General features: G+C 40.6%; 1 protein-coding gene and 1 non-coding gene across 6 annotated transcripts in view; one reads left to right on the top strand and one right to left on the bottom strand.

Annotated features, from left to right (window-relative positions):
- Positions 1-24,563, bottom strand: part of LOC126108920 (serine/threonine-protein kinase OSR1) — a 525,656-nt gene that overhangs the window by 90,677 nt on the left and 410,416 nt on the right. For 4 of the 5 annotated variants that reach the window (XM_049914284.1, XM_049914287.1, XM_049914285.1 and 1 more), the window contains 3 exons: positions 20,368-20,582; positions 19,340-19,452; positions 2,736-2,986 (listed from right to left, as the gene is read on the bottom strand). In XM_049914284.1, the coding sequence (XP_049770241.1) occupies positions 2,736-2,986; positions 19,340-19,452; positions 20,368-20,582 (579 nt within the window). The remainder of the gene's footprint in view (positions 1-2,735; positions 2,987-19,339; positions 19,453-20,367; positions 20,583-24,563) is intronic. The other variant, XM_049914286.1, reaches the window with a different exon arrangement.
- On the top strand, positions 3,536-3,609 carry Trnas-cga (transfer RNA serine (anticodon CGA)). The gene has a single exon. It is a non-coding gene; the product is annotated as a tRNA-Ser (tRNA).

The raw sequence follows: 24,563 nt of genomic DNA, 5'->3' as shown, positions 1-24,563 counted from the left end.
GTCTCACATTGAAAGAATTGCGAATTCACCAAAAGCCAAGAAACGCAAAACGTCAATTTCAGCGAAGAAAATCATGGCTTGTGTTTTTTGGGACAAACAAGGCATTCTTCTGATGGAATTTATGCCTCCTGGAATGACAATGCTGCTGCATATTGTCAGACTTTAAAACGTCTTTGAAGGGCAACTGGAAACAAACACAGGGGAATGCTGACAAGTGGAGTCAGCTTACTTCATAAAAATGTTCAGCCTCACACAGCACTCGTAACCAAAGCACTACTCAAACAATTCAAATGGGACGTATTGGACCATACACCATACAGCCCGGACCTTGCGCCCACTGACTTCCATGTCTTCCGTTACCTGAAGGCACATCTTGGTGGAAAATCATTCCACGACGATTAAGAGATCAAAGATGAAGTTTAAATGTGGTTCTGACAACAGGCGGCAACCTTCTATGACTGTGAGATACAAAAGCTTGTGCACTGACTTAAATGTTTGGATAGTGGGGGTGATTATGTCGAAAAATAGCAAATAATCCAGTTAATAAGTTGTAACTGACGTTTTCTAAATAAATGTTCTATTTAAGGACTGCGAGCCATTGTATCTTTACTTTTCGAAATGCCCTCGTATCACACAAATGCAGCATCCCGCAGTAAACATGTACTTACAATATTCACTGGTATTGCATTGTATGCCATTGTCGATAACTTGAGTGTGATGAATGGTAAACTGAATACAATGGACAAACTGAACCAGTTGTCAGCAGCTAATCTGAATGCTTGTTCATGACTTCCTACAATCCATACAGTAAGTTAACTGGTATTTTGTTCAATGAGGCTAGAATTTAACCACAGTCAGAATTTTCAAAGAACTCAAATTGCACACAAGTAGGTTACTGCAACGACAAACTGATCTCTGTCTATGCTACACATCAATATATTACAGTTATTGTATTTTTGAGTTAAGATTTGGCAGCTTTGCTACCTCACAAGCAAACTGTCACATTCCACACCAACCTAGGCCTCGAGCTACACGACAGGCCAATTTCAGCACACCTCGTTTCCTTCCCGCTCTCCATATCGACAACAAATTTACCTGCTGTTTCCACCAGAAGATACAACATGCAGCCACACACAGAGAGGGCACGACACGAAAACACTATGCTCCTGAGAGGTGAAACACAGTTACAGTCACACACTGTAGATGGCGCACATAACACAGACTATACAGGGTGTCCCAGCTATCTTGTCCACCCAAAATATCTCTGGAACAATAACAGCTATTGGAAAACGACTTTCACCGGTATCAATGTAGGGCTGGGGCCCATGAATGTACATATTTGGAAACATTCTAAAACGAAAGCATATGTGTTTTTTTAACACAAACTTATGTTTTTTTTAATGGACCTCCTATATTTTTTCTTCAGCAATCCATAGCATGACAAAGCACATACACAATGGCGTTGATTGCATCGCAATATTCCCATTACATCCCGAGATATTAAGACGCGAAGTTGACGCTTTAAACACGCGACATGCGCTGCTAGCGCACGTCCTGAGGCTCAGGCGTGAACCCCATGCTGCCCGCAATCGCAATGTGATTGACATGCGTAATCACACTTCCATACTTATCAAGAGGGCCGAAACGAATAATACGGTCTGCTGTCATCCTGCTGCGATTACGGGCAGCATGGGGTTCACGCCTGAGCCTCAGGACGTGCGCTAGCAGCGCATGTCGGGTGTTTCAAGAGTCAACTTCGCGTCTCAATATCTCGGGATGTAATGGAAATATTGCGATGCAATCAATGCCGTTGTGTATGTGCTTTGTTATGCTATGGATTGCTGAAGAAAAAATATAGGAGGTCCATTTAGAAAAACATAAGTTTGTGTTAAAAAACACACATGCTTTCGTTTTAGAATGTTTCCAAATATGTACATTCATGGGCCCCAGCCCTACATTGATACCGGTGAAAGTCGTTTTCCAATAGCTGTTATTGTTCCAGAGATATTTTGGGTGGACCAGATAGCTGGGACACCCTGTATTATCCTCCAGCCTTATGACACACAGGCGGTGCCAAGTGGACATCCTCTGCCGAACACCATTATATGTGGATGCACGGCTCCACTCAGAATGCACGAACAGTCAGTTTGACAGTTTCAGCACCGTTCCTCATGACAGCCTCACAACTTCTATACAATTGCTGCCCAGAACATCCGACATGACATTCTACTAGTTCTGTTAGTCATTGCTTACTGGAGCAAGGACTACACCACGTTCACAGATAGATCTGGGCACACGAACTAACAACAGTGCCACAGGCCTCTTACCCCTCAAGGTCCTCAGGCTTAACACTGATTTTTATTGATGGGGAACACTAATGTGTGCTGACAATCCTCGCACAACAGAAGACCTTACAACAGAACATTACTAGAGAAATTATCATCGTCACACTTGCAGAATTACAATGTTATGCCGATGTCTTCACATCGAGTCAGCGATGCCCCGTGGCCACAACTTCCACTATCTCTTATAAATAGGTAACTACATGTTTTTCAACATTACTATTACATACTCTTTTTCACTTAGTTCACAGCTACTCGAAACTTGAGCAACAGGCATACCGGTTTTATGTGGGACACTTTGTACCACCCGATTTGCCACGACTGACGCCAACGAACCCGCTAGCCACAGACACTGAGTGCACTTTAGCCACTAACCACATTACACTACGCTACCTGTGTATCTGGCCATTGCTGTGGAAGTACTCGAGCCCCTTGAGCACCTCGCGCAGCACCGTGGCGATGGTGGCCTCGTCAAAGACGCCGTGGCGGCAGTCGGCGACGCGCATCTTGTGCTTGATGATGTCGAGCAGCGAGCCTCCCTCCAGCAGACGCAGCACCAGCCACAGCTCCTCGCGCACCACGAACGACGTGTAGTACGTCACCACGTTCTCGTGGTTGCACGACGACATCGCCTGGATCTCCTTCTGAGGGCACGCGCGCCACCGCACCTCAGTACCACTCTCCACAGGTTATGTGAGCACTTAATGTCAAAAAAAAATCTGCAGTTTCACTCTAAACTAAAATTGACAGTGGCATTACGAGATACGTACACCGTACAGGCTGTTTAAAAGGAAGAGTTACATATTGCTACAAGACGTAGTACTGGACAAAATTGGAAGAAAAGTTCCTATAATATCATGCCAAGAAATAAGTATCTACTCAGATAAAGGCCATTTACTTGTGACAAATAATTAGCGCAACAGAAACTTCCTGGCAGATTAAAACTGTGTGCACCGACCGAGACTCGAACTCGGGACCTTTGCCTTTCGCGGGCAAGTCCTCTACCAACTGAGCTACCGAAGCACGACTCACGTCCGGTCCTCACAACTTTACTTCTGTCAGTACCTCGTCTCCTACCTTCCAAACTTTACAGAAGCTCTCCTGCTGGTTCGCAGGAGAGCTCCTGTAAAGTTTGGAAGGTAGGAGACGAGGTACTGACAGAATTAAAGTTGTGAGGACCGGGCGTGAGTCGTGCTTCGGTAGCTCAGTTGGTAGAGCACTTGCCCGCGAAAGGGAAAGGTCCCGAGTTCGAGTCTCGGTCGGTGCACACAGTTTTAATCTGCCAGGAAGTTTCGTATCAGCGCACACTCCGCTGCAGAGTGAAAATCTCATTCTGGAATTAGCGCAACACTCAGCTGAGCAGCCAATGCCCTTGCTGCAGTGGTAACACCGGCCAGATCACCGAAGTTAAACGCTGTCGGGCTGGGCTAGCACTCTGGTGGGTGACCGTCTGGACTGCCGAGCACTGTCGGCAAGCGGGGCACACTTCGCCCTTACGAGTCAGACTGAGGAGCTACTCGAGTGAGAAGTAGCGGCTCTGGCCACAAAAACTGACAACGGTCAGGAAAGTGGTGTACTGACCACGTGCACCTCCGTATCCGCATCTAATACTGCCCCCGGGCTGAGAGGGTGACACAGCGGCCAGTTGGTACCGTCGGACCTTCCGAGGCCTGTTCGGACTCTGAGCAGGCTATCTTACTGTTCGCAAGAAGAGGCAGTTTAGTAAATTATCGAAAGACTGCTACTGTGGGCAGATGTAAATTCTCGAGTCATTGTGAATGTGGGGCACCAGGATCACTTCAGCATCAATGTCTGTGCGGGAACTCTTGACTGACTCGTAGGGCCCTACACTTTACGGCCATTCCGTGCCAAGTGGTCCAATTTCAGAGATAGTTTCCAGATGAGAGTCAGATTTTGCTGAAAATGTGTGAAAATTCACACGTATTCTTAATGAACATTGGTAAAGTTTTACTTTCAGCAATCTAATGCTTGTGAGGATATAATCAAGTGACCCCACAGAACAGCTACCAATTCTGCACCCGCTAGTTTTCAGCAGCTGACGTGCAACATCTCCAGCAATATTTTCTCGGATGAAACAAAACTAGGCACTCTTCTGCACCTATTAACCCTCTCTTACATGAAATAATAATAAAGAAAAATGATTTCTGAGAGATCTGCATACAGATAATTTGAAAAAAAGAAGAAGAAGAAGAAGAAGAAGAAGAAGAAGAAGAAGAGTTTAGCTATTTATATCTCCAAAAGTAACAGCAAGATGAACATTAAGCTTTGCACTAATAACTTACCAGTACAAAGTCTTACAAAACAAAATTTCATTTTCCTACTGATTTTCAGTAGTTTACAAATTGAGGGCAAAGTCGGCAATTTTTCTAAAAACCCCAAAAATTGCTATTTTTGGCCCACATTTGCAAAAGTGTCTTCTACACATTCTACTGAACCATTTTCATTAGAAATACTATATTCTACACTACCTAAAGAACTATATTTATTTTTGCAATGGAGCCTATATGGCACTAAAAGAGTATGAGAAGGTGGAGACGCACAGAAAATGGGGCCATATTCAACAGATACTCTAATTAAATCTGACTTTTTTATTATGTTCTATAATTGTTTAGTGCTCTCTGTGGTACATAATATAAGAAGTCCCAATGACTAGGAAATGAGCTTGACTCAGAAAAACTGTCTCCCTCCCCCTTTTTTATGTCTCTGCAGCATTCTTTTTATAAAAAGTGAAATTTGATGTAAAAACATTTGAAAAGTATTTTTTGGGTTTGTCTTGCCAAAATTTCTTCCCAAACAATCCAAACAGTGATATCTCTTGGCCATCAGTAGTTTTCCTAGTGACACTACAGCAAATTAATGAAACCTGTTAAAAATTCAATTAGCTTGAAGTAAATGTAAGCTCAGGATCCTAAAAGAGATCTCTTCTAGCTTTGGCCTCTGACACTTCTAGAAATGGATCATCAGCTTGGGATCCTGTGTAAGGAAACCCTTATCAGGTTGAGAATCTGTGATAAGAAACTCACCCATGCTGCTGCTGCACAGATATCAGGCATGGCCCCTATGGTGATGGGAACCTGTTTTCCTCACTTTAAAAGGAACCAGCAGTGGTTAAGCCGCCACAGATGAAACCAACACACTTATACAATTTTTCATGTGTACACCGACATTCCGCTTTAATGGCAAATAACGCTGACACAAAATATGTTATACTTAAACCAGAATTAAACTAGCAGACCAACAGCATTATCCATTAAAGACATACTAATAATTCTCTGTAACATTAATCAATTCCAAAAAATGTCAGGAAGACTGCTGTGATCTTCTTCAAAATGTAGACAATGTGATAAATTTATACAATGTGACATTGGTGTAGGACCCGCAGCCTATTTATACGATGAGTGTTGCAGTTGTTTTGCAATAATTTTACTGCCCTGTTCTCCACTGCCCTGATAATGCACAGATAAACTGTGAAGTTTATAACAAGTTTTATTCTGCAGTTACAGCAGGGAAAAAGGTAAATGTAACGGTGAGTCGTGACAAAACACACACTTTTTTGAAGTGTTTCAAGTTATTCAGACTTTATCTCACTTCCCAGTCATCATCAAGACTTGATACTGCCTTTCCCACAGAATGCTAAACAATTGTAGAACATAATAAAAGATGAGAGATTTGACTGACAGCAGTATATGGGCCTATTTTCAATGCACCTCCACATTGACTTTTTAGGGCCTTACACATTTGCATTAGAAAACCAAATATGGATTTCAGATGGTTTAGAACATGGTCTTTCTAATGAAAATAAGTTTGCAGAACACTTTTTGTAAAAGTGTGCCAAAAACAGCCATTTTTGGCGTTCTGAGAAAAATCGTCAACTTTGCCCAGAATTTGTAAACTGTTAGAGCGCCATAGGAGAATGAAATTTTACATTCCAAGACCCTGCATATGAAAGTTATTAGGTGCAAGGTTTCTCGTGTTACTTTCAGAGATATAAAAAGTGAAACTTCACTTTTTTTGGGGCATCTATTCTTTTGGCCAACTTTGGATTAAATTATTCATACACAAATAATCAACGAAAACTTTTTATTGTTTCACTAAAGAAAGTGCAGAAAGTTGTATAAGATGGCTTAGTTTTGTTTCATTCAAGAAAATACTGCCATAGAGGAGATGTCACAAAACTGCCGAAAACTCACAGGTGCACTGTCAAGAGCTGCACTACAAGATCAAACAAATGACTATATCTCTGGAAGTATTGAATTAACAGTTGTTATGTTCATTGGGAACATGTGCAATCATTCATACAAAATTTCATCAAAATCCGCTACGGTCGTGCGGGAACCTCTAGACCATCTGGCACCGAATAACTCATTACCTAACAGATTAAGAGGTGCTAAGTGCCGCCGATTTCTGCACGACGAATTGCCGGAGCTACACAAGAACATTACCTTGCAGGAAGTAGACTATTGTGCTTTATCCGTGACAGAGCACGACCCCATTACTGTGGTTGGTGCGCCAGTACCTCACCGCAATGTTGTGGGGACAAGACTTTGGTCGAGGAGGTCCACCAGCCTGGTCCTCCCATTCACAAGACCTGAATCCATTGGATTTCTGATAACAGAGACATTTAAAGGCAATGATGGATGCCCAACCCACTAACAATGTTCAGACATTACACAAGAGTGTGGCACTATTCGAATACAGCCAGAAGTATTTGAAAGAGAGTGCAATTTGTAGCAAAGGTCTGGTGGATGTGTCAGGATCTTTGAAAACCAGCCTGCCTGCCTCCTCCTAGGTAACAAGACAGATCGGAATGACAGGACATGTTGGCTCCATATCTGAACAGGCATTTCTTTCTAGACATAGGAACTTGGAACAACGCTACCCCCTGTGGGATTTTGTGACACTTTCTTTAAAGACCCTGTGACAACTCCCAAGCAATCCAACTAACATTTCTAAAACTTATTTTCACTGTCTTATTACACATTAGGGCCAACTGATTTTGTTGCCCTGATCCAATATTAGTTACCTCGAGTGTCAGTCATATACACAAACTGTGCCTGCAAATCAGATGTTCTACTTTAGTCGCCAAGGTGCATTGAAATTGAAGTATATTGGTATTATCCTTAGTACATAGAAAATGTGATTTACTTCTGGATGTCAGTGAACTAAAAAGAAACAAGTGATTGGTCAAGAAGAGATGTTTAAAAGATCCACGCAAATTAACACAAACAAAACTTCTTTGTTAAATCTACTTAGATCGAATGTCTTCTGGACAAAAAAATTCAAAGGGATTGCTGGTGAAAGGTTTGGCTACAAAAGCTCTAGTATGAGTAAACACATTACTTTTTCTGTGCCCAATTAGAGGATGTTTCACCACACTCCAAAGATTGTGTACGAAAGTCTTAGCCACTAAAAGATCAAGTGACCATAGCAATTTACAAGTCAGCTGCAAAGGAAATACGGTTGTTAGCAATCAGTTCAATTTCACTCAGGAAAGTCAGCAGTTTTGTATCAGTTTCCATCTAATGAAGATTCTTAAAAAAAAATAAAAAAAAAAGAAAAAGAAAAAAAAAGAAGAAGAAGAAGAAGAAGAAGAAGCAGTAAAGAAAGAAAGAAATTACAAAATGGAAATGCGCAGCACACACACACACACACACACACACACACACACACACACACACACACACACCCTTTTTCTCCAATATTAACCAACACTTAAAAAAGCAAAAAGCAAGAAGCAACCTGAGAAGTCATCTGTGACCCAAATGTAGGAGAGTGTTTACACAAAACAAAAATGAACTCCAAGAGCTGAAAACTGCTGGCCAAACCTACAGTTCCACAATCAATAAAATGTTTCAATAACACTCAACCTGGACATGAAACTGAGGGAGAGGAAAAGACAGATGGGCAACAGTCACTAGTTTTGCGGTTGAAGGCAATATAGTTTTCAGATTCCATGAGAAATAATGCTGTGCACACTTGCCACTAGTATAAATTACATTTTCAGCCTTTCTTCAAACTGATGTACACCAATCAGCCAAATCATTATCACCACTGACCTTTCCATATAAATCTGTCCAGGCGACAGCAGTGTCACCTGGCAAGGAATAACTGTTAACCAGACACTTGCGCAGTGCACGAAGTATCAGCGGGAGGGTTGTCCGCGTGTAGAATGGGGAAGGCACGCAATGTGAGTTTGATCGAGGACAGACTGTGATGGCCCAAAGGCTCAGCATAAGCATCTCCAGAACTCCACGACTTGTCGGGTGTTCGAGGAGTGCTGTGGTGAGCGTCTTCAACATGTGACAAAACCAAGGTGAAACTACTTCTCGATATCGCCGAGTTGTGTATCACGTAACTGATGAGTAGCTCTGTTGTAGCAACGTTTGTGTACATTTGTGCCCAAGCATCTATCACAGAATCAGAAGGCAGCAAGAATGGATGTTTGCCTGACCCATCTATTGAGATATGCAAACCAAGGAACAGATTTCATTGCGCAGACTGTGGCACAAGATGAAATGTGCTGTCACCACTTTGACATTGCCTACAAACGGATGAACAAGGAGCAGCAGCACCTTCTACATCTACACCACACTCTGCGAGCCACCTGACGGTGTGTGGCGGAGGGTACCTTGAGTACCTCTATCGGTTCTCCCTTCTATTCCAGTCTCGTATTGTTCGTGGAAAGAAAGATTGTCGGTATGCCTCTGTGTGGGCTCTAATCTCTCTGACTTTATCCTCATGGTCTCCTCGCGAGATATACGTAGGAGGGAGCAATATACTGCTTGACTCCTGCGGTGACGGTGTGTTCTCAAAACTTCAACGTCCTATAACAAAGCGTGCTGCTCTCCGTTGGATCTTCTCTATCTCTATCAACCTTTTCTGCTGAGCAGTATTCAAGCAGTGGGCGAACAAGCGTACTGTATCCTACTTCCTTTGTTTTCGGATTGCATTTCCTTAGGATTCTTCCAATGAATCTCAGTCTGGCATCTGCTTTACCAATGATCAACTTTATATGATCATTCCATTTTAAATCACTCCTACTGCCTACTCACAGATAATTTATGGAATTAACTGCTTCCAGTTGCTGACCTGCTATATTGTAGCTAAATGATAAGGGATCTTTCTTTCCATGAATTCGCAGCACATTACACTTGTCTACATTGAGATTCAATTGCCATTCCCTGCACCATGTGTCAATTCGCTGCAGATCCTCCTGCATTTCAGTACAATTTTCCATTGTTACAACCTTTCGATATACCACATCATCATCCGCAAAAAGCCTCAGTGAACTTCCGATGTCATCCACAAGATCATTTATACATATTGTGAATAGCAACAGTCCTATAACACTCCCCTGCGGCACAACTGAAATCACTCTTACTTCGGAAGACTTCTCTCCACTGAGAATGACATGCTGCGTTCTGTTATCTAGGAACTCTTCAATCCAATCACACAATTGGTCTGATAGTCCATATGCTCTTACTTTGTTCATTAAACGACTGTGGAGAACTGTATCGAACGCCTTGTGGAAGTCAAGGAACACGGCATCTACCTGGGAACCCGTGTCTATGGCCCTCTGAGTCTAGTGAACGAATAGCGTGAGCTGGGTTTCACACGATAGTCTTTTTCGAAACCCTTGCTGATTACTACAGAGTAGATTTCTAGTCTCCAGAAAAGTCATTATACTGTAACAATATGTGTTCCAAAATTCTACAACTGATCAATATTACAGATATTGGTCTATAGTTCTGCACATCTGTTCGATGTCCCTTCTTGAAAACGGGGATGACCTGTGCCCTTTTCCAATCCTTTGGAACGCTACGCTCTTCTAGAGACCTACGGTACACCGCTGCAAGAAGGGGGGCAAGTTCCTTCGCGTACTCTGTGTAAAATCGAACTGGTATCCCATCAGGTCCAGCGGCCTTTCCTCTTTTGAGCGATTTTAATTGTTTCTCTATCCCTCTGTCGTCTATTTCGATATCTACCATTTTGTCATCTGTGCGACAATCTAGAGAAGGAACTACAGTGCAGTCTTCCTCTGTGAAACAGCTTTGGAAAAAGACAGTTAGTATTTCGGCCTTTAGTCTGTCATCCTCTGTTTCAGTACCATTTTGGTTACAGAGTGTCTGGACATTTTGTTTTGATCCAACTACGGCTTTGACGTAAGACCAAAATTTCTTAGGATTTTATGCCAAGTCAGTACACAGAATTTTACTTTCGAATTCATTGAACGCCTCTCGCATAGCCCTCCTCACACTACATTTCGCTTAGCGTAATTTTTGCTTGTCTGCAAGGCTTTGGCTATGTTTATGTTTGCTGTGAAGTTCCCTTTGCTTCCACAGCAGTTTTTTAACTCTGTTGTTGTACCACGGTGGCTCTTTTCCATCTCTTACGATCTTGCTTCGCACATGCTCATCTAACGCATATTGTACGATGGTTTTGAACTTTGTCCACTGATCCTCAACACTATCTGTACAAAACTTTTGTGTTGAGCCGTCAGGTACTCTGAAATCTGCTTTTTGTCACTTTTGCTAAGCAGAAGAATCTTCCTACCATTTTTAATATTTCTATTTATGGCTGAAATTATCGATGCAGTAACCGCTTTATGATCTCTCCCCACATGACTAATAACCTTGGCTCAACCATCCCCCCCCCCCAAAAAAAAAAAGATTTCTACTTACTGACTGACAGACCGGCTACCATGGTGTGCAAAGCCTTAAACAGGCCATAAAGAACAAGCCTTAAATGGGACAGCACTTCTCCAGAACAGCAAAAAGTCACATGTAGCCAAGAAGACCTTCAAAAATTTTAATGGGATTTTCTTACATCCCCGATCTCTCTCCCCACATGACTAATATCTTCTGCCCCTTAAAATAATCTTTAAAAGGTAACAGGTTCAACAGTGACAAGGAAGTGCACGGCACTGTGGAAAACTGGATCTGTTACTATCCCATGACTTTCTACACTGAACCAATCCACTCCCTTCCCATGTGTAGTTTTACAGCCCCACATCAACTGTAATCACAATATTGTTATTAAAATTTCTTTACATATAACTGAATCTGCTTTTCATGTGGGCGCACCTTATAAATCCATCAAGCAATTGAGGACATAGGGTGCAAGTGCTGCTTTGAGTTGAAGTTGTTGTCACAAGGGGGTGGGGAGAGGGAGGGAGAGGGTGGAGAGGGGGGGGGGAGAGAGAGAGAGTTTTACTACAGAAGACATAGTATTTCCAAGAAAAGTGTTATCACTGTTACACATTCCATTATACCAAGTAACGATGAGATGGGAGGTTTCTCTCTTCACTCTACTCAGATCAAACTTTTGTAATCTACAAAACTATCACCACACCCCCAAAACAAACATGACAAATATAATCACAAGCCACATATCTTATTTCAGCAAAGACAAACAAATTTCCTCCATTCTACACATCCTAAACAAAAACTGCCAAGTTCCAGGATTTATCCAATTCCTATTCCCCTCCATGTCACTTTCCTCAATTATGTCACATTCAGTACTTCCAGGGTGAAGGCTTTAGTTACATAATCTCTCTAAAAACTGTTTTGAGAGTAAAAGTCAACAACAATGAACAAAATCAGTATTTTTTGTAATGTCTGGTTGTAAATGTTGCCAGCACCCATTGTTGAAGGGGCATTGGACTACTTGCCAAAAGTGCCCTAAAAGGTATTTTCAGGTTCTGTACCATACTTACATGCGAGTACCTCTTCAAAAAGCACGTTTTCATATACTTCAACAATAATTAATGATTTTTAAAAAGTTTTTTAGGGTGGCATAAAGTACTCCGCCTCCCCTAGTAACAGGCTTTATGAAAAATGCAGTGGTATTACTATTGTTAAATACACAACATAAGAGGCAAAAATGAGAGCAACAATCATATCACATATAATAGGCAGGTGGCAGGGAGTGTATGCTGTAGGGCTGTGTGTACCACAACAGAATAATAATTATTTTAAGAAATAATAATAATTAGTATATTTCATCAAGACATACAAGGCATTAGAGATAAAGTTAGTGAATTACTTATAGATGTTGACTCTGAAATTATTGGTATATCTGAACACTTCTTAAATAAGGAGATAATTCAGAGGCTTCCTTTACCAGGATACAGGTTGGCTGGCAGCTTTTCTAGGAGCTCTTTGCGGTGTGGGGGAGTAGCCATGTATGGGAAAAACGGTATCCCATTTGAGTCAATTGATGTTTCAAAGTACTGCACTGAAAAGGTGTTTGAATGTTGTGCAGGTGTGGTTAAATTTAGTGGAGCTAAACTTCTTACTGTTGTTATTTATAGATCACCAGACTCCGATTTCACAACGTTTTTGCTAAAGCTAGAGGAGGTTCTTGGTTCACTTTATAGGAAATACAAAAAGTTAGTTATATGTGGTGACTTCAATATAAATTGTATAAGTGATTGTGCAAGGAAAAGGATGCTGGTAGACCTCCTTAATTCATATAATCTTATGCAAACCGTATTCTTTCCAACGAGAGTGCAAGGGAACAGTAGAACAACCATAGACAATATTTTTGTTCATTCGTCATTACTAGAAGGGCATTCTGTTAGCAGAATGGTGAATGGCCTTTCAGATCATGATGCACAAATTTTAAGTCTAAAAGATTTTTGTGCTGCAACGCAGGTTAAATATAGTTACCAACGTTTTAGGAAAGCTGATCCAGTTGCTGTAGAGACTTTTGTAAACCTTATCAAGGAACAAGAGTGGCAAGATGTTTATAGTGCTGATACAGTAGACGATAAATATAATGCTTTCCTCAAGACTTTTCTCGTGCTCTTTGAAAGTTGCTTTCCGTTAGAACGTTCAAAACAGGGTACTAGCACAAACAGGCAGCCTGGGTGGCTGACTAAAGGTATAAGAATATCTTGTAGAACAAAGTGGCAATTATATCAAAACATTAGAAATAGTCACAATCTAAATGCAGTAGCCCATTACAAACAGTATTGTAAGGTGCTTAAAAAAGTTATTAGGAAGGCAAAAAGTATGTGGTATGCAGATAGAATAGCTAAGTCTCAGGATAAAATTAAAACCATATGGTCAGTCGTAAAGGAAGTGGCTGGTCTGCAGAGACAGGTCGAGGATATACAATCAGTGCGTAGTGGGAATGTCCGTGTTACTGATAAGTCGCATATATGTACAGTATTTAATAATCACTTTCTGAATATAGCAGGTGAACTAAATAGAAACCTAGTCCCAACAGGGAACCATATAGCGCTCTTAGAAAAATGTGTTCCGAGACTGTTACCTGAAATGCTCCTCCATGATACTGACAAGAGGGAGATTGAGTTAATAATTAAATCACTAAAGACCAAGAACTCTCATGGATATGACATGGTATCTAGCAGAATACTGAAGTATTGTTCCATGTATGTTAGCCCAGTACTTAGCCATATCTGTAACTTTTCCTTTAGGAGTGGTCGGTTTCCTGACCGATTAAAGTACTCGGTAGTGAAGCCACTTTATAAAAAGGGAGACAGGGATAATGTTGATAATTATAGACCTATTTCTATGCCATCGATGTTTGCTAAAGTTATCGAGAGGGTTGTATATACAAGGTTACTGTAGCATTTAAATTCACATAATTTGCTGTCAAATGTACAGTTTGGTTTTAGAAATGGCTTAACAACTGAAAATGCTATGGTCTCTCTTCTCTGTGAGGTTTTGGACAGATTAAATAAAAGGTTGCGAACGTTAGGTGTTTTCTTTGATTTAACGAAGGCTTTTGACTGTGTTGACCACAAAATATTACTGCAGAAGTTGGAACATTATGGAGTAAGGGGAGCAGCTTACAATTGGTTCGCCTCTTACTTTAAGAACAGAAAGCAGAAGGTAATTCTCCGCTATATTGAGAGTGGTAATGATGTTCAGTCCCAATGGGGCACTGTTAAATGGGGCGTTCCCCAAGGATCGGTGCTGGGGCCACTGCTGTTTCTTATTTATATAAATGATATGCCTTCTAGTATTACAGGTGATTCAAAAATATTTCTGTTTGCTGATGACACCAGCTTGGTAGTGAAGGATCTTGTGTGTAATATTGAAACATTATCAAATAATGTAGTTCATGAAATAAGTTCGTGGCTTGTGGAAAATAATTTGATGCTAAATCACAGTAAGACTCTGTTCTTACAGTTTCTAACTCACAATTCAACGAGAACTGATATTTTAATCAGACAGAATGGGCATGTTATAAGCGAGACTGAACAGTTCAAGTTCCTAGGCGTAGGATAGATAAGATAGTAAGCTGTTGTGGAAAGCCCATGTTCAGGATCTTGTTCAGAAACTAAATGCCGCTTTATTTACCATTAGAACAGCATCTGAAATAAGTGACATTTCAACACGAAAAGTAGTCTACTTCGCATATTTTCATATGCTTATGTCATATGGTATTATTTTTTTGGGGTAATTCTTCTGATTAAAAAAGGGTATTTTTGGCTCAAAAACGGGCTGTTCGAGCTATGTGTGGTGTAAGTTCTAGAACCTCTTGTCGACCCCTATTCAATAGTCTGGGAATTCTGACACTGCCCTCACAGTATATATTTTCTTTAATGTCGTTTGCTGCTGGCAATATTAGCTTATTCCCAAGAGTTAGCAGCTTTCACTCAGTTAATACTAGGCAGAAATCAAATCTGCATGCGGAATGCACTTCCTTGACTCTAGTGCAGGAAGGAGTCCAGTATTCTGCTGAGCCCCATTTTCAATAAGCTACCACAAGAACTCAAAAATCTTAGCAGTAGCCCAAACTGCTTTTAGGTCTAAACTGAAGAGTTTCCTCATGGCTCACTCCTATTCTGTCGAGGAGCTCCTGGAAGTGCTAAAAAATTAAGCAAATTCCAGTGTTACATTCTTGATTTTCTTTATTTAAACTAATGACGTGTCGCCTGAATATGTTTCTTATATTTCATTTTATCTGTTTCTACAATCGTGTTATAATTTCATGTATTGACTCGTTCCATGACCATAGAGACTTCTTAATGTGGTCCCACGGAACAATAAATAAATAAATAAATAAATAAATAAAACAAATAGTAGGAAAATTACTGCAAAGCGACACAATGGTGCTAGCATTTGAGAAGGACAACAGAAGCAGACAGACAACTGGGAAGACAGAAATGGAATAAGTTGCAAGCCTTTGGAATGTGATGTCACAGGGGACTGCTGCAGAACTACAGGACTGATCGAGCAAGCAATAAGAGATAAAAGATTGAACTTTACAAGGGACTATCCAAGCTCCAACCTCTAATTGCGTGTCAGTAATGCCGGTCACAAGCGGGAGTGGAAAGTTATGATGACAGAAGAGCTATTTGGGTAGCCATTGACGTAACTATACGTTAGGGACCGATGACCTAAGCAGTTTGGTCCCTTAGAAATTCTCACACATTTTTTAATACATTTTTGTTTCGATTGCACGAGACATGTTAAGTATTTAAAGTGCCAACAACCTTAACACACTAGGTGCTAGAGTATTATCAAACAAATTTTGGAGAAAAACACTTCACACACACACACACACACACACACACACACACACACACACACACACACACACACACACACACACACACAGTAATAATTAGTTTAACAGTCAGTCGCTATTTCTGTTACTGGAGTGTATACAGCAGGACTCGTACCGCAACTAAACTAAAAATTATGAAAAGTGAAATGAAGCTAACCTAACCTAGACCTCAGGCTACACTACCAATTAGTGTCGCCGCTATGCAGATAAAGTCATTAATAACACTTCAACACAGATTGTGCAAAGTGCTCTATAAATCAATAAAACAAACTTGTGGCAAAAGCAGAAAATCCAGAAAACACCATCCACACAACACAAGTTATTCACATAATTTTGTTACTCCAACCGAGATTCGTATTCCAGATGAAATGATTAATAACATTTCAGTGTCAAAAGCAGAATGTGATGGAAAGGCCATCCACAAAATATGATTAATTAGTATATTTGCCGTATAAAGATTTATCTAGTCAACAGCTGCTGACTGGGTAACACACACTTTCCTTTCGTTGGCTACCACCTTTCTCCATATAGGAACTTGTTGTCAACATTGCCTCAATCTTTGAACAAGTGCAGCTCATCTGATAGCCCTTTGCATAATCAGAAAAAATGTAAAATAAATAACATAATTAATCAAAAATATAAAATGGTTCGACACGTACTGCAACATGAGTAACTGCTAAAAATTTTAGTTTAAGGTACGATGGAATAAAAGACACAAAGCATGGCTTAGACATTATGAATATGGATCATTCTCAATGTCAGAGACAGCAGTTAAGCTGAAATGAACTGCAGCTAACCTATCATTCGGTTGGTGACTCACTATAACTTTGTACACTATCTCGTAGAAATTGACGCGAGAACTGTGGATGTAGCACAATTTTAAGATTTTAAATTATAAAACTGTAACCAGCCACAATAACAGTTTAAAAAATTATTTTAACCTTGAGCAGATGCACCTACATAGAAAGTTTTTACAAAAAAATTGTTCTGCCCCATTCCATTGTTTTTTTGGAATTGTGGGCCCATAGCTATTACTTTATTTTTGCTTCAGCTAACAATGATGGACTGTGTTCTTGTATGTCCAAGTGATCAGCCGTAACATAACACACACAGCAAGCTATTGTCTATGATATAATTAGTAATCAAATAAGCAGTCATCTGGGATCTGATGCAACTGCACTGTTTATTGCTTCGAGTGGGTCATTACTGTGCGGTAACATCTATCCATGGCAACAGAGTGGTCTAGTGAAAGTTTATTTCATTATTGTTTGATTAAAAAGTGCTTTAGTTCATATTCTGTAAGTCTGTCCACTTGAAATTGTAAACCTTGTCATATTTATTTGTAATTCATAGTAGCAACATTTCAGACAGTGGACTTTTGCTCCCAGCAATCGTCTGCAAAAAGTGATAAGTTGTGTTTTTATACGATATACTGATCTTCCAGCCAATACTGCTGTTTTCAGAAATTGTATACCTTTATAGCCCAATTTCTCTAGTCACTACATTTCAATGGTAATGAGAATCGGCATGCCCATTGCTCATGGGTAAATACAGAGCTGGTGCAGTATAAGCAGACCAAACATCTCAAACACACTGACATACTGAATTGATCAGATATGATTCCACAATTTAATAAGATGGCTGAACTCCAAGTCAATGATAGGAAAAATATTTAGAATAGGATAAATGTGTAAAAACAAGCTAATTACAAAGCAGAAACTGCCCAAATGGGTCTTACAACCACTAGAGACGTAGGTAATGTTAGTAGAATGAAAAGGGAACCATACTGTCGGTCCACAAATTGCTATCAGTCTATTGTTTTGAGAACTAACAAAGTTGAAGTGAAATACAATCAGCAATACACTTGCTATTTGTTAACACAAAGTGTACCTTTAAAACTAACCATCAGCTGTTACCTCACAAACAGTTTCATGGAGGACAAAATAGTCTCTCTCATAACACACTCAATTAGGCAGTAAAAACAATAAAAATTCTTAATGCATTGCAGACACTTCTCATAATGCCACTGTCCAACAATGAATGAAATATAAACAAACATTTAAAGAATGTCTAATTCACCATAATGAACTGCTAATATAACAATTATTTACCAATCTGTTCCAAGTGCACAGATCATGTATCAAAAGATAATTTGCATATTTTGAATAAATAATGCTATGCCATTCTTTAAATATTTATGAGCTGTGAGCACCCTCTTCATAAAATATACTATAAATAATTTACTTTTTTCACAATCACAGAGAGCAATTATTGTAAATAAGACAGCAATGAAACCATGGATGCAGATCACTTATCTCCTGTGGTTGTGAGCAAAGTATAATATTAATTACCAACAATCTTTTAATATACATATCCTGACATAGAATCCCACTTAATGGCTCATGCATGACACTTGATGCAATTAAACACTGAAAGGAACATTAGTAATTTTATAACAAGATTTCTAAAAGCAAGCAAAGAGACAGAAATGAATACTATTCTCCAAAAACAATTTCAATATGTCGTGGTAACAATATAAGAAATATATGTTCCGCATTTTTCTTTGCTGAAAAAGGCTTGGCATATTCCCTTTCAACAAAATCTTATGTTAACAGCCTCTAGTCATCTATCATTTTAAGTAATACATATGCTAGACAGGGTTTTCAAACGGCACACATAAAAGGCTTTATTTACTTAATTAAAAGAAAAAAATCAAAGTTATCAAACAAGGAAAAAAGCCTCACCACTTTGAAATTATGCCTGTGGACAGTAACTCAATCTGGACAACAATCAATGCCAGGTGAAATAATCAATCTGCTTACAGCTAACATGCAAATTTCTCTTACAGTGAATCTCTGATCACATCCGTAACATTTACTCCTCTTTATCTATTTCAGAAATTTTACGGTAGGGCAACTATTCCAGTAACATTCATTATAACAGTTTATAATACAAAGATGAAAGATTCACTGTAAGTGCTTCAAGATAGAAAAAAATAAAATACACTTTCTCACAGGCAACACATTATCTAGTCACATAAGCACCTTGGACAAAACTTGCTGTCAAATCCACCATGGACATCCTTATTTCATATAGTACTTCAAAGCTAGTTCTTCCAATGTAACAGCAGTGATTCTTCACACCATATTGCTCATTTTCTTTTCCTGTTTTTCCCCAAAATAAATGGGAAACTTTCTGCTGAAGATTTAGTTAAAATGTGTGTTTTGTTTCACAAACATACTGAAGCTACAATATTGCTGTTACGTACCTGAAACGTTTCATTAATGTGCAAGTATCAACACACTGAAAAACAATTGCAAAAAAATCTTACTACTTCCTACTTGTAAAAATGTTCGAAAAAGTGTTACAGTGAGGTCTGGGAAGGGCGATGGGCTGGAGAGAACAAGTCTTGCTCTATCTTAAATAATTACCAGCAATTCGTCCATGCTCGTGTTCCATTTTTCCAGATTTATTCGTTTGATGGCACATTTTTCTTGCCGTGGTTTGCAAAAAGCGCCGTGAACAACTGCTGTTGCTCCGACACCTAGAAATAAAAGTAGAATTTCAATACGTTGGCACATATTCTGCAGAAATATTCATATTTATAGTGATTTTAACATTAAGTAACTAACTATTGACATTAGTCGTTTATATTGTGAAGTTTGCGACATGTTTTGTACACTAGTCTGCAAAAATCGCCATTATTTTTATTTATTCGAGGTAAAAGTATGATAAAACACTCCGGGATGGAAACAACTATCTACAAGATGTGTGTGACTGTACGAAGGGAAGAAGAAACGAGTGAAATACACGGGGTCTAAATGTCAAAGGCTGTCATATGTCATTACGTGCAAAATTTACTGTACACTATCACCTAAACAGAAACAGTATTTTATTATAAGTTAACTACCCAACTGTTCGTCTACTAATATGTTACGTCTCCATTGCCTTTAAGTAACAAGAACACCATAGCATAACGCCCAGAATTCAACTGCAGTCATGCCACGACGTAAAAAATCCACAAAAACATTCATTTTTTGCAGTTCAGCAGAATGTTATCTTAGGAGCATTGCCTGTGTTTAGAATAACTGTTAGAAAACTATGTCAAGTTCACAACATTTCATTAAAAACTCTTACTTTTAACAAAACATTCAATAAAACACTGGTTTCACTCCCGGTACGTCACGTTTTCCGCTTCTTTCTGGCACTGTCATTCAACTAACAACTGTCTAGGGACTGCATGATGCAGTAATACAGTCTTACTCCACAAAAATGAAAAACAAAGGCCACGTAAAATAGCAAGCTGCGGTACAAACTTCATTCGACTTCCAATAAAAAAGAGAGAAAATGTATACACACATTCCAAATGAGCACACGAACTTCATATTGCAAATATTACAAACGTTGAACGACACCAGGCAGATTTCGCCGTCACGTTATAGACAGTTATTTTACTGACCGATAACTTCCTTCAGTTCGTAGTCATCCTTAGAGTTGGGCCAGCCTTGCGTCGTCGAGCCGGCACCAGTCGTCGCCATTTTGTGAGCGAGAATATCTCCGATGGAAGCTCTGGCGGCCAAATGCGGACCTAAGCCGTCCGGGCCTGTGCAGTTGGATGTTTTCCGCCGGAAAATACCGGGCGAGCCAGGCGGCATGAGCCCGGGAGAGATTTTCCTGAAAGGAGGGGACACAAACACATGTAATTCAGCATTCTTATTGTAAAAGACACTTTCTCAGTATTTAGTACACTGGCAGCAAGGAAAAGCGTGAGGAACGAAAGTTATTAAAAGATAACTCTGAGCGCAATAAAGCAAATAGGACAACGTAAGCAGGAGAAACAAAAGACTGTACGCGTAAGAAGGGGGCGGGTCCACACGTGGTGACGACAGCACGCAGCAAGCGACTATCGCTCTTGTAGACTACACGGACAAAGGTCATATTTGCGATCGCCCAATCGGTTCATTAACCGAGTAAACCGGACTTCTTGGCTCGCCTCATAACGGCACTGTATTTTCTTCTAGAAAGAGCGATATAGTTTAGTAAAATGCAACAAATACAGTCTTTACAGTGTACAGATATTGCATGCACCTTATTTATTCCTAATAGCAGAGAAGGATGCCTCATAGCACTTTGTTGAGGTGAGACTGCATCTGACACGGTGGCTGTTTACTTAGCTTCATTTGTTTGCGCAAAACGCGTAAAAGTGTACAAAGTGGCTGTGGCGTTGCTGTTACAATCAATAGACTGTACACAGAAGGTTGTGATCGGAGATTTCTTTTCCGCAACAGTAGTGAGTGTTTGCCGCAGTCAGATCAATATTCATTTCTGACAAATCAAGGTAAACGAGCTTTTCTTGGCAGCCAATCCTTTTTACGTAATCGGATCTCCCTCTGCCCGACTGCGTGTTTCAATAACAGCAACCAAGTGCTGTTTGGAAGACAGGCACAAGGCACGGATACAGGGTTAAGAAAAGATGGGGAGGGAAGGAGCGTCAGAGTTCTTCAGTCTCTCTCCCCCACGAAATGCGCTACATATGCTCAGAATTTTAATAAAAATAAGAGTAAAATATATACAATATTTCATGATCATAATCATTTGTTACCATCAGTTTTTAGTACAGTGGTTTTGCCTTTTTGGTGATTTTTTTTTGGGGGGGGGGGAGGGAGGAGGATCCCCGCCTGTTGGAAGCAAGCTTACGTTTCTGGGTGTTGTCCTGCATATCAACGCTCATGATTGATCCCCTATTGTCATGATCACCATTCTTCCTTTCTTCATGATTTGTGATCATCAAATAGCCGCCGACCAAGCTCTACAAAAATATGTACCGAGTGACTGTAAATAAAATGCAGCTACTCACAGTGTGGGCTCTATGGCAGCGAAACTTGATAGATATTCTAATGTGTTAATACAGAACCGATTAACGTGGATAAAAATAGTTCCGATTTTGGCACAAGGTGCAAGGCGTACGGAACTCTTTCCACGTGTAATGGCTTAGGAACGGAATGTGGACAGAAAGGGTAAAAAAAGCGAGGAAGGCGTTATGCTGATGATGTTATTATTAACCGATTACTACAGGATTTGTTCAATGAATGTGAGCACTGGAGTTGCCGACGAGATGCTGCATCCGTAAAACGACGTGATCAACAGTTGCTCGCAGCAGTTAGGTGGAATCTGAGCAACGCGTTGATATTACACTCTCCTTCAGATCAGGTACAGACCGAACGTATCCGTGGTAAAAGCGTTCTTTTATACAGTCCCAGAGCCAAAAGTAAAAACTATTCAGATGAGATCGTCTCGCAGGCCATGCATCTGGAACACCTGTGCAGATAACACGTTCGTGGAAAGTTGTATTAAGGGGCTCCGGAAAGGCTCAAAATCATGAAAAGTTCAATTTTTACTTTTTTGCGTTTTCTGAACCTGCAGACTTTTACCTTTTAATAGATATATAATTTATTCAATTCCGAAGACTACAACTATTTTTAATTTTTTTTGAAATGTGTTCTACATGGGCGTGACCCACTGTGGCGCTGTTAAACTGCTGTCAAATGGTGCTACTATTAACGTCCGTGTTCATCAGGTACATTTTAGTGATGTGGGATAAAGTATGTGCTGTGGCTAACCTGTGATGGTTCAATATATATCGCTGGTGTGATTGTCGATTGTTTCATGTTTATTTACTCTGTCGTTATCTCGAAAATATTCGTAATTAATTCTGTTTCTTGAGTCTCTGTTTTGTTGAAGTATAATAATGAGTAAAAGTAAAGTTGCTGTTGCGACTTTCAATGATGGCAACATTGTAAGGTGCAAGGTATTTAGAAATATGGGAATGAAGATAGGTTCTAACATGGTACGAGCGATGCTTGCTTTAGACAAGGAACGCCTTCGGGCTGCAGACAGGGCTGTAAAGAGTCTAGAAATACAAGCAAGAGTAAACAGGAGGAGGAACAAGAGGAAGCTGGAGGAGGAGTTTGCAGAGGATGAAGATAATCCATCCTATGGACCTGGAATGCACTAAAAAGTTAATCCAATCTTTGTTGCTCGATTCCCAAAACTTTTATTTTCTCATACTAATTACATGTTTTCTAAGGATCTTCCAAACATATTTGTTTCAAACTTTCAGTAAATGTTACACAGTACCTTCTGCATAATTTAACACAGCCTTTTTCCAAAAAACTGTATATTTTTGAATATATAAATAAAAAATTGGAAAAAAATGTTGTGAATTTTCATTACAATTGAAAAAAAATCATCTTTAATAACTGAACTAAAATTTTGAAAAATCCCTGTGTTAAGTTGTAGCCCATATTCCAATAAATAATCTGTAAAAAGTTCAACTTCCTACCTCAAATACTTTGTGAGGAAAGATGTAATTTATAAGCGTTATTTTAACATTGCAAGTATAGGGCGTTCCGGAGCCCCTTAAGCAGATATTTCTCTAGACGATCGCCATGAGGTGTTGCCTCGTCTTGCGTGCGAAATGAAAATAGTGGTTTCCACACAGTTGCGAACTCGCAAAGCAGGAATCACATGCTGTAAAAAGTGGTCTCGATAACTTGCATACGTCACGGTACACCTGTCAGGCCCTCTTCGTGAATTCTCTTAAAAGAAGAACGGACAGCGTTGTGAATCCACAGCACATAGTCACATAAGGCAAGTGCAAAGCTTCTTCGCGCACAGCACCCCAAATTCGTGAGTTCAAATTCAAATGGCTCTATGCACTATAGGACTTACCATCTGAGGGCATCAGTCCCCTAGACTTAGAACTACTTAAACCTTACTAAACTAAGGACATCACACACATCCATGCCCGAGGCAGGATTCGAACCTGCGACCGTAGCAGCAGCGCGGTTCCGGACTGAAGCGCCTAGAACCGCTCGGCCACAGCGGCCGGCAATTCGTCAGTTCTGTGTACTTACTGCACCCTGAGTGTAAAATGTGCCTCGTCACTCCATAGAGTATTATCCGGCCACATCTTATGTACACTCCTGGAAATGGATAAAAGAACACATTGACACCGGTGTGTCAGACCCACCATACTTGCTCCGGACACTGCGAGGGCTGTACAAGCAATGATCACACGCACGGCACAGCGGACACACCAGGAACCGCGGTGTTGGCCGTCGAATGGCGCTAGCTGCGCAGCATTTGTGCACCGCCGCCGTCAGTGTCAGCCAGTTTGCCGTGGCATACGGAGCTCCATCGCAGTCTTTAACACTGGTAGCATGCCGCGACAGCGTGAACGTGAACCGTATGTGCAGTTGACGGACTTTGAGCGAGGGCGTATAGTGGGCATGCGGGAGGCCGGGTGGACGTACCGCCGAATTGCTCAACACGTGGGGCGTGAGGTCCCCACAGTACATCGATGTTGTCTCCAGTGGTCGGCGGAAGGTGTACGTGCCCGTCGACCTGGGACCGGACCGCAGCGACACACGGATGCACGCCAAGACCGTAGGATCCTACGCAGTGCCGTAGGGGACCGCACCGCCACTTCCCAGCAAATTAGGGACACTGTTGCTCCTGGGGTATCGGCGAGGACCATTCGCAACCGTCTCCATGAAGCTGGGCTACGGTCCCGCACACCGTTAGGCCGTCTTCCGCTCACGCCCCAACATCGTGCTGCCCGCCTCCAGTGGTGTCGCGACAGGCGTGAATGGA

Source organism: Schistocerca cancellata, chromosome 11, assembly GCF_023864275.1.
Source record: "Schistocerca cancellata isolate TAMUIC-IGC-003103 chromosome 11, iqSchCanc2.1, whole genome shotgun sequence".
NCBI classification, from domain to species: Eukaryota; Metazoa; Arthropoda; class Insecta; order Orthoptera; family Acrididae; genus Schistocerca; species Schistocerca cancellata.
This window is presented reverse-complemented; position numbering and strand designations above follow the sequence as displayed.